General features: G+C 41.6%; 1 protein-coding gene across 1 annotated transcript; it reads left to right on the forward strand.

Moving 5' to 3' along the window:
* Positions 1-1,319: 1,319 nt before the first annotated feature.
* On the forward strand, positions 1,320-11,366 carry LOC115187683 (stathmin-2). Its single transcript, XM_029746677.1, has 5 exons — positions 1,320-1,483; positions 4,144-4,242; positions 7,719-7,891; positions 8,294-8,485; positions 10,493-11,366. The coding sequence occupies exons 1-5, from the start codon at positions 1,465-1,467 to the stop codon at positions 10,550-10,552; spliced, it is 543 nt and encodes a 180-aa protein (XP_029602537.1). The 5' UTR covers positions 1,320-1,464; the 3' UTR covers positions 10,553-11,366.
* The last annotated feature ends 183 nt before the right edge of the window (positions 11,367-11,549 follow it).

Genomic DNA, 11,549 nt, shown 5'->3' on the forward strand with positions numbered 1-11,549 from the left:
AGTGTCAATATTTCAGTGTGATTAAAATGGGTTTATGTCATCAACATTAGGAAGCAGCTAATGGGGATCCTTAATAAATACAGATACAGAAGCCGTCCCTGTAGGGGAGGTTTCCCGGACACAGATTAGACCTGGACCTGGATGTAAAAGCAAGATCAGTGTAGAATCTCCACTATCTTTATAGTCTAGGACTAGCTGTGTCCGGGAAACTGGCCCATAGTGTCGGGCAGGCCTTGGGATTTCTCTCATGCATATTTCAATTGATTGACATTGATCATTGATTGAATCATGCCCCTAGCAGCATTGCCTTGTCTCATTGATAAATGCACTAATTCTCTATACCAACATTGTGATGATGCTCCATGTTTTCCCTTTTTGGCTGTGTCTGAAGCCATTCACAAAGTCTGGTAGCCTATAGCATACGTGAGCTAGGGGCGCGTTCAACTGGGACCTGTGAATGTGTTTAGGTCATGAATGCGTTCCATAGGTTTATAAAATCGAGCACACAGCCATGCAATCTCCATAGACAAACATTGGCAGTAGAATGGCCTTATTGAAGAGCTCAGTGACTTTCAATGTGGCACCATCATAAGATGCCACCTTTCCAGCAAGTCAGTTTGTCAAATTGTTGCCCTGATAGAGCTAGCCTGGTCAACTGTTCAGTAAGTGCTGTTATTGTGAATTGGAAATGTCTAGGAGCAACAACGGCTCAGCCGCGAAGTGGTAGGACACACAAGCGCACAGAACGGGACCGCCAAGTGCCGATGCACGTCGAGCGTAAAAATTCTCTGTCCTCGGTTGCAACACTCACTACCGAATTCCAAACTGCCTCTGGAAGCAACATCAGGACAAGAACTGTTCGTCGGGAGCTTCAATGAAATGGGTTTCCATGGCTGAGCAGCCGCACACAAGCCTAAGATCACCATGTGTAATGCACGACCTCACTAATGCCCTAGTGGTTAAATGGAAGAAAGTCCCGCAGCAATGTTCCAACATCTAGTGGAAAGTCTTCCCAGAAGAGTGGAGGCTGTTATAGCAGCAAAGGGGGGGGACCAACTCCATATTATTAAAGCCCATGATTTTGGAATGAGATGTTTGACCAGCAGGTGTCAGCATACTTTTGGTCATGTAGTGTATTTGTAAGTATTTAAACATTTCAAATAGAATACTATATACGTTTTTCCTCAAAATGTACCTCTGTAACATTTTACATTTTACTATGCCTATTATATTGCTGTGGATGGAATGTCTGATCTCGACGAGAGATGCGCGTCAAAGGACTGAGGGTGGCCAAGCAATCTGCTCGTGCGCAGAGACGCTCATAATTCAACCACTCCCATCTTCCAGCTCGCTCCGCAATTCTCATCCTGATCTCAGCCCCCGGTCTTGTCTTTTTCGCTGACTCAGTGCCTTAAAACAACATTTTCGCCCCTCTGACCATAGCTGCAACACCCGCAGACAGCCATGGCCAAAACTGCAATTGGTAAGGATGCGAGTACGATTTTTCAGCATTGATCATTGTTAGAGTTTGTTATAGGGATGGAGGCTGAGATCTGAGCGGACACCTGCATCATCCTCATTATTTTATTACAGTATATGGGCCCATAGGGACGGCAGACAAAAACTGCTCTTACAGATTGGACATTTTATGGATGATATGATTTTATATCAAGTGTAAGATTTATTCTTGTTGAGATGTTGGCGCGATAGTTTTTTTCTTATTTATAGCGGTTTTATTTACAACGCTGCACCTACTGCTGGTGATACGGCGGCGGCTCTAGTAGAAGCATAATGCAGAGAGACCCCACCCAATACGCCGGTCTGACTACCATTTCAACACAGTCTGACAGGCTGAGATATAATTCCTTTTTTCATTTATGTACTTTTATGAGTATACTCTTATAACGGTTATGTCGCTTGTTTGAGCTCGAATATGACAGAGAATGAATTGTAGGTGAATGAAAGGGGCATGCTGACAATGCATTGAATTCAGTGGTCATTTGTTGGGCTACAATAGTTAGTCATGTATTTGTTACCATAATTTGGCTGATATGTATTTAGGATCATTTGGCAGTTTTGTGTGTTTTATATTACAGTAAATGTGGGTTACATTTAAGATATTAAACAAAATGAATAAGGGCCTTGTCATTAATATCAGCCATGATATGCCAATGCAAAACAATAAGGCCTAGAGTATTTTGTTTTAGTGAAGGATTCTACACTGAATTAAACTGTTATATGTCAACATAACACACAATAAAGGGGGAGAGAAAACAATTTGTTGCTTTATGTCTTGACATTTTTCTGAGTTGTTTCTCAGTGGAACTGTAAAAGTGATTGATTATCCAAAAGAATTGATTCTCTTTTCTGTCTAGTCGGACAATAGAATTAGCCAACACTTAAAAGTCATAGGCCTACTTCCTGTTCTCTGATCTCTGTTTTACCTAGAAATATTTGCTCTTGGGGTTCCATAGTGCCGGAATGTATTCTATGTTTAGTAGGCTATGTTCAGTAGGGCCTACATTCTATTATGGAATGGAAATGGATTCATGCAGTTCCATTGGGTCTTAGTGATTCTGATGACATGTGGCAGCAGGCTGTTCTGAGCAGTGGGCCGCCAGACAGCAGGCTGGGAGAGTGGCCAGCCCTGCAGCAATGGGCCGCTCCACACGCTGCTGGCCTTTGCAGTAGTTGGCTAATCAGTATTGACAATCTGCAGTCTTCTTCGGACAGAGCTCTTTCTCTAGCTCTCTGATGCTGTACCTTAGTGAAGTCAGGGCTACTAGGACCTAATACAGTAGGGTGATAGTTAAACAGTAGGTATTCATTTTGGTGTTGGTGTTGAGGTAGAGACTTTGTGTGTGCCATATGGGGCCCTGATCCAAAGCGAGTAGGGTGCCATTTTGAATTTGGACACAGCCTGTCTCTTCTAAATCCCTATTGAAATCCCTATTGAAGTGATGACTTCCTCGTAATAATGACAGTTAAAACACTATTAAGATAGAGTAGCATCTATCCTTTAGCTAATGCCCATTAGCTTACTGTTATCAGATCATGATAGAATTCATTGGTACCGCTCAAGTTCAACAGAAATTCATGATCAGTTATGGGCTGCTCTGGCAAGGATTTTTATTATTTTATTTAACCTTTATTTAACTAGGCAAGTCAGTTAAGAACAAACTCTTATTTACAATGACGGCCTAGGAACAGTGGGTTAACTTCCTTGTTCAGGGGCAGAACAACAGAATTTTACCTTGTCAGCTTGGGGATTCGATCTAGCAACCTTTCAGGTGACTAGCTCAACGCTCTAACAACTAGGCTACCTGCCGCCCCAACCACTACCCACTAGGCTACCTACCTGCCGCTTTAATACTGTCAGTGTGAAGCAAGCCTGTATGAATGTTCTGTATGAGCCGCTCTGGCTCGGACAAGGATTTAATACTGTCAGTGTGAAGCAAGCCTGTATGAATGTTCTGTATGGGCCGCTCTGGCTCGGACAAGGCTTTAATACTGTCAGTGTGAAGCAAGCCTGTATGAATGTTCTGTATGGGCCGCTCTGGCTCAGACAAGGCTTTAATACTGTCGGTGTGAAGCAAGCCTGTATGAATGTTCTGTATGGGCCGCTCTGGCTCAGACAAGGCTTTAATACTGTCGGTGTGAAGCAAGCCTGTATGAATGTTCTGTATGGGCCGCTCTGGCTCGGACAAGGCTTTAATACTGTCGGTGTGAAGCAAGCCTGTATGAATGTTCTGTATGGGCCACTCTGGCTCGGACAAGGCTTTAATTCTGTCGGTGTGAAGCAAGCCTGTATGAATGTTCTGTATGGGCCACTCTGGCTCGGACAAGGCTTTAATTCTGTCGGTGTGAAGCAAGCCTGTATGAATGATCTTTATTCCACAGTCAATAAACAGCAAAATGACAATGTTATCTCCTATAGGTGCCATTATAGTGTCTGACTTTGGTTGTGTCTAAAATGGCACCCTGTTCCCTATAGTGCTTTACTGTTGTACTATATAGAGAATAGTGTGCTAAATAGCACTATATAGAGAATAGGGTGCTAAAGCACCATATAGGGAATAGAGGGCCATTTTGGACTCCTCCACGTAGCAGTGTTAACAGTCTGGTGTGTTTGTATTCCCTCAGCTTACAAAGAGAAGATGAAGGAGCTGTCTGTTTTCTCCCTCATCTGCTCCTGCTTCTATCCAGAGGCACGCAACAAGCTGGTCGTCTGTGAGTTCGAAGGTAAGAACCAGGTCACACGAGAGGTAAGAACCAATCAGGATAGGAAAGTTACTACAGATATTGCAGGAGTTTCCTCTTGAAATTAGACATGTCTGTGGTAAGGACAACTTGGTTGCTGATTATCTCCCAAGGGTGGGCAGTTAATACGTTTTGCGTTTAGCCAGTTTGTTGCCCTGGCTCACAATTTGTTTTGAGTATTGTCTTGGTTGAGCTCGTTCCAAGGGACGAGAGTTATAGAAGCGTACGTGAGTTTTTCAAAAACACGTGAGTTTTAGGAAACTATAAGAAAAAAATAAAAGAGGAAAAATAAGATTGTAAAATAAAAATAAATAAAATAATATGTTCCAGTATATATATATGTATATATATATATAATACCAGTCAGAAGTTTGACACACCTACTCATTCAAGGGTTTTTCAACAGGACAATGACCCAACACATCTCCAGGTAACCTCAAAGGCAAAGGGTATCTACTGAAGAATCTTAAATATAAAATGTACTTTTATTTATTTAACACTTTTGTTGTTACTACATGATTCCATGTGTTATTTCATAATTTTGATGTCTTCACTATTATTCTACAATGTAGAAAATAGTAAAAATAAAGAAAAACCCTGGAATGAGTAGGTGTGTCCAAACTTTTGACTGGTACTGAATAGATGGTACTGTATTGGTACTGTATAGATGGTACTGTATAGATGGTACTGAATAGATGGTACTGTACCGGTACTGTATAGATGGTACTGTACTGGTACTGTATAGATGGTAATGTATAGATGGTACTGTACTGGTACTGTATAGATGGTATTGTACTGGTACTGTATAGATGGTACTGTACTGGTACTGTATAGATGGTACTGTATAGATGGTACTGTACTGGTACTGTATAGATGGTACTGTACTGGTACTGTATAGATGGTACTGTACTGGTACTGTATAGATGGTACTGTATAGATGGTACTGTACTGGTACTGTACAGATGGTACTGTACTGGTACTGTACAGATGGTAATGTACTGGTACTGTACTGGTACTGTATAGATGGTACTGTACTGGTACTGTATAGATGGTACTGTATAGATGGTACTGTACTGGTACTGTATAGATGGTACAACCGCTGGTACTGTATAGATGGTACAACACTGTTACTTTATAGATGGTACTGTACTGGTACTGTATAGATGGTACTGTACTGGTACTGTATAGATGGTACTGTACTGGTACTGTATAGATGGTACTGTACTGGTACTGTATAGATGGTACTGTATAGATGGTACTGTACTGGTACTGTATAGATGGTAATGTACTGGTACTGTATAGATGGTACTGTACTGGTACTGTACTGGTACTGTATAGATGGTACTGTACTGGTACTGTATAGATGGTACTGTATAGATGGTACTGTACTGGTACTGTATAGATGGTACTGTATAGATGGTACTGTACTGGTACTGTATAGATGGTACTGTATAGATGGTACTGTACTGGTACTGTAGAGATGGTACTGTATTGATGGTAATGTACTGGTACTGTATAGATGGTACTGTATAGATGGTACTGTACTGGTACTGTATAGATGGTACTGTATAGATGGTACTGGTACTGTATAGATATACTGGTGGTACTGTACTGGTACTGTATAGATGGTACTGTACTGGTACTGTATAGATGGTACTGTATAGATGGTACTGTACTGGTACTGTATAGATGGTACTGTATAGATGGTACTGTACTGGTACTGTATAGATGGTACTGTATAGATGGTACTGTACTGGTTCTGTATAGATGGTACTGTACTGGTACTGTATAGATGGTACTGTATAGATGGTACTGTACTGGTACTGTATAGACGCGGAGTGTTAACTCCTTTAGTTGGCGCGCCCTGTTTTGATTTCTAGACAAATAAAATCCTTTAGTTGCTTTTATTTTGCTCCACTTTTTTGGTTTGCTTCCTGTCTTGAAGTTTGGTGTTGGTTTTCTTTTGTTTGCCTCTTCTTGGTGAATTTAGTGGGTCTCATGGTGGGTATCTTTTATGTTCCAGTTGTTGTTGCTAGTCAACTTTCAGTTGACACCCACATGAGTGCATTTCAGAACCCCTCCTTAAACCCCACCTGTTTCGTTTTGGTTGTTGGTCAGGGACTCTTTGTTCCCCCTTTTGTTGGAGTGACATTTTTGGTTTCCTTGCTGGGGAACGTGACACAACACTTTTTAATTCCAATGCGTCATCTTTCAGATCAAGTCAAAGCATTGTAGTCTGAATTTCACTGTAGTTGACCTGATGCCATTTCAGCTCAATCCAGGAGCTGTGCCCTTTATTGTATTTGTGGATATTTATTTATTGTTTTGAATGTCCTCCTGAACTGAAGAACATGACTTTATTGTCCAAAGTACATGGATGTCCAACAGAGAACTGTCTCATGCTTAATTCCAACCCCTCAGAAAAACATCCACAAGACACACATGAAATGAAGTGGTTTCACATGCACGCATCTTCCCATATCTTTTGGACATGTCCTATATTACAACCCTCCTGGACAAACATAATCTCTAATCTCTACATAATGAAGTGGTTTCACATGCACGCATCTTCCCATATCTTTTGGACATGTCCTATATTACAACCCTCCAGGACAAACATAATCTCCTATCTCTACATAATGAAGTGGTTTCACATGCACGCATCTTCCCATATCTTTTGGACATGTCCTATATTACAACCCTCCTGGACAAACATAATCTCTAAACCTAATCTCAAAATGTCTAAAAGACATGTTTAAACTGGACATCCAAATAACATAACGTATCTCAGAATTTCTCCACAAGCACTCAACAATACTGACAAACTGCTCTCTAAAATCATTTTAGCCGTGAGTAAGAATGCAATAGGAAGATACTGGCTATCACCTCAATTACCAACCATCCAGAACCCAGAAGACCAGAACCCAGAAGACCAGAACCCAGAACTTAGAAGACCAGACTCCAGAAGACCAGAACCCAGAAGACCAGAACCCAGAAGACCAGAACCCAGAATTTAGAAGACCAGAACCCAGAACTTAGAAGACCAGACTCCAGAAGACCAGAACCCAGACCAGAACCCAGAACCCAGAAGACCATAACCCAGAAGACCAGAACCCAGACCTTAGAAGACCAAACTCCAGAAGACCAGAACCCAGAAGACCAGACTCCAGAAGACCAGACCCCAGAAAACCAGAACCCAGAAGACCAGACCCCAGAAGACCAGAACCCAGAAGGCCAGAACCCAGAAGACCAGACCCCAGAAGACCAGAACCCAGAAGACCAGACCCCAAAAGACCAAAACCCAGAAGGCCAGAACCCAGAAGACAAGACCCCAGAAGACCAGAACCCAGAAGACCAGAACCCAGAAGACCAGAACCCAGAAGACCAGACCACAGAAGACCAGAACCCAGAAGACCAGACCACAGAAAAAAATAATAAACTTTTTCACTTGTTTTCAGACATGGAGGTGAAGCCAATCAACAAGCGGGCGTCGGGCCAAGCCTTTGAGGTGATTCTGAAGCCCCCCTCCCCGGTGTCAGATGCGGCCCACAGCATCACTTCACCCCCCAAGAGGGAGGTGTCCCTAGAGGACATCCAGAAGAAATTGGAGGCAGCTGAGGACCGGAGGAGGGTGAGTAGTAGAACTATAGAACCAGAATGATAAAACTGCGGTACACTAAGAAAAAGATCCCAAAAGTGTTCTTCGGCTGTCCCCTTAGTAGAACCCTTTTTGGTTCCGTGGTTCTACCCGCAACCAAAATGTCTGCTGTCTGATAGCACCTTTTTTTCCTTAGAGTGTATATAATTCTAGATCTTTGAGTAGGCAACCCCAGGGCCCTGCATGTTGATATAATAATTAATATCCATATAATTAGAATCAACAGAACAGCTGTCCCATTCAAGTTCATATTCCGTGGTGGATGGATCGGCAGCCATATTGAATGTACCAGTCAAATTACTGTGGTCTGAGGTGCTTTGACCATTCTAGTGATGCCAACTCTATGGTGACATCCATGGTCTCTCTGTGGTCCAGTCCCAGGAGGCCCAGGTGCTGAGGGCCCTGGCAGAGAAGAGGGAGCATGAGAGGGATGTGCTGCTCAAGGCCATGGAAGAGAACAACAACTTCAGCAAAATGGCAGAGGAGAAGCTCACCATGAAGATGGAGCAAATCAAGGAGAACCGGGAGGCCCACCTTGCAGCCATGATGGAACGCCTGCAGGAGAAGGTGAGAGAAGACTGGCCAGCAGTACTGTAGTAGTAGTAATGGAGTAGTAGTAGTAGTATTAGTAGTAGCAGAAGTACTGTAGTAGTAGTAGTAGTAGTAGTAGTAGTAGTAGTAATAATAATGGAGTAGTAGTAGTAGAAGTAGTATTAATGGAGTAGTTGTAGTAGTAGAAGTAGTGTAGATGTACTACTGTAGTAGTAGTAGTAGTAATAATGGAGTAGTAGTAGTAGTAGTAGTAGTAGTAGTAGTAGCAGTAGTAGTAGTATTAATGGAGTAGTAGTAGTAGTAGTAGTAGTGTAGTAGTAGTAGTAATACTGTAGTAAAAGTAGTAGTAGTAGTAGTAGAGTAGTAGTAGTAGTAGTAGTAGTAGTAGTAGTAGTAGTAGTAGTAGTAGTAATAATGGAGCAGTAGTAGTAGTAGTAATGGAGTAGTAGTAGCATTAGTACTAGTACTGTAGTAGTAGTCATGGAGTAGCAGCAGCAATAGTACTATTGTAGTAGTAGTAGTAGTACTGTAGTAGTAGTAGTAGTACTAATGTAGTAGTGGTAGTAGTAATATTAGTAGCAGTGGTAGTAGTAGTGTAGTAGTAGTAGTAGTAGTAGTACTAGTAGGAATAATGGAGTAGTAGTAGTAGTAGTAGTAGTAGTAGTAGAGTAGTAGTAGTAGTAGTAGAATTAATAATGGTGTAATAGTAGTAGTAGTAGTAGTAGTAGTAGTAGTAGTAGTAGTAGTAGTAGTAGTAGTAGGATTAGTAGTGTAGTAGTAGTAGTATTGTAGTAGTAGTAGTAGTACTATAGTTGTAGTAGTAGTAATAGTAGTAGTAGTAGTAGTAATGAAGTAGTAGTAGTAGTAGTAGTGGTAATAGTAATGTAGTAGTAGTAGTAGTAGTAGTAATGTAGTAGTAGTAGTAGTCGTAGTAGTAGTAGTAGTAGCAGTAGTAGTAGTAGTAGCGTAGTAGTAGTAGTAGTGTAGTAGTAGTAATAGATTAGTAGTAGTAGTAATAGTAGTAGTAGTAGTAGTAGTGGTAGTGGTAGCAATGGAGTAGTAATAGTAGTAATAATGGAGTAGTCGTAATAGTAGTTGTAGCAGTAGTACTGTGGTAGTAGTAATGTAGTTGTAGTATAGTAGTCAGAGTAGTAGTAGAAATACTGTAGTAGTATTGATGTAGTAGTTGTAGTAGTAGTAGCAGTAGTAGTAGTAGTAGTAGTAGTAGTATTAGTAGTAGTAGTAGTAGAGACAATCCACCTGTTTCTTATAGAAGTCCCGTTCAGTAGCAGTGATGGGGATCACTGAGGTCCATGTGTTATTGTCATGTAGAGTAAAGTTAAAGTCGATCCTGGAGCATCAGAGTACTCTGATCCGGAATACTGAAGCCATAGAAGTCCAAGACATTGAATGGCACAAAGTCCTTTATCCAGGCACTGTGTAATAATGTATTCAGTATTAGCTACCAGTAGTAGTAGTAGTATGAGTACTGTAGTAATAGTAGGACTGTATTAGTACTACTGTCGTAATAGTAATACTGTAGTAGTAGTACTGTAATAGCAGTAGTAGTAGCAGTACTGTAGTTGTTGTAGTAGTATTAGTAGTAGTAATAGTAATACTACAGTAGTAGTAGTAGTAGTAGTAGTAGTAGTAGTAGTGGTGGTATTAGTAGTAGTACTATTGAAGTAGTAGTACTGTAGTAGTAGTAGTAGTAGTACTGCAGTAGTAGTAGTAGTTCTGTGGTAGTAGCAGTAATGGTGTAGCAGGGTAGTAATGTCTTAGTAATGTAAGATGGAGCAGATCAAGGAGAACCTCCAGGCCAACCTGGCAGCCATGATGGATCGCCTGCAGGAGAAGGTGTGATCTAGAATTAGAATGATAGAACTACAATTAAAATAGTCTTCATTCTAAGAGACCACTAGGGGTGCATCCTGACTGCATATGCTATAGCTCTAACTTCCTGTCCAGTGTGGATATCAACTTCCTCCTTTCTATCTGTGGTGTCTGTGTCCTGTGTTTCAGGAGAGACATGCAGCCGTGGTGCGCAGGAACAAAGAGCTGAGGGAAGAGCTGACAGCGTGAGCCCCACCTCTCCCCAACGTCCACCAACCACGTCCCTCCACCCAGCCTCACCCCTGGAAACTCCACAGCAGACACCAAGCCCTGGAGACCTGGAGGGTGGAGGACTTCACTACCAACACACTACATCACCCACCTGACCCCTCCACACACACACACACACACACACACACACACACACACACACACACACACACACACACACACACACACACACACACACACACACACACACACACACACACACACACACACACACACACACACACACACACACACACAACACACACACACACACACACACACATACACACACACACACTATCAGTATTAACAGTATTTTTAATTGGATAATTAATTATTTACTTTTTTTCGAGGGGGAAAAAATCAACAACATGAAAACATGGGTATTATTTTGTAAATACTTCATTTTTGTATCTATCTTGATGGGTAGGCTAGGCTGATTGAGCGCAAACAAGTGTATCAAATGTACTGCGTTGTACAATTTCAAATGTTTAATTTGTTATCTAATTATTTATTGGTTCTTGAAATTTGAATGTACAATAATTTTTTTGTGAAAGTCTTTTTTGGTGTTGTGAGTTGGTTGTTAGCTGGCGTTTGTATTGTTTTCTGATGATGTCAGTTTCTGTGTCTTTGTGAAGAATGTTAACAGGTCGTGAACTCAGACTCCTGACAGCGCATCCCATTTTATCACCTCACACACTCACACACACTCACACACACACACACACACACACACACACACACACACACACACACACACACACACACACACACACACACACACACACACACACACACACACACACACACACACACACACACACACACACACAAACACTCACACACACACACACACTCACAAACACTCACACACACACACACACTCACACACACTCACACACACACACACACACACACACACACACACACACACACTCACACACACACTCACAAACACTCACACACACTCACAAAC

This window comes from Salmo trutta, unplaced genomic scaffold (assembly GCF_901001165.1).
Source record: "Salmo trutta unplaced genomic scaffold, fSalTru1.1, whole genome shotgun sequence".
NCBI lineage: Eukaryota > Metazoa > Chordata > Actinopteri > Salmoniformes > Salmonidae > Salmo > Salmo trutta.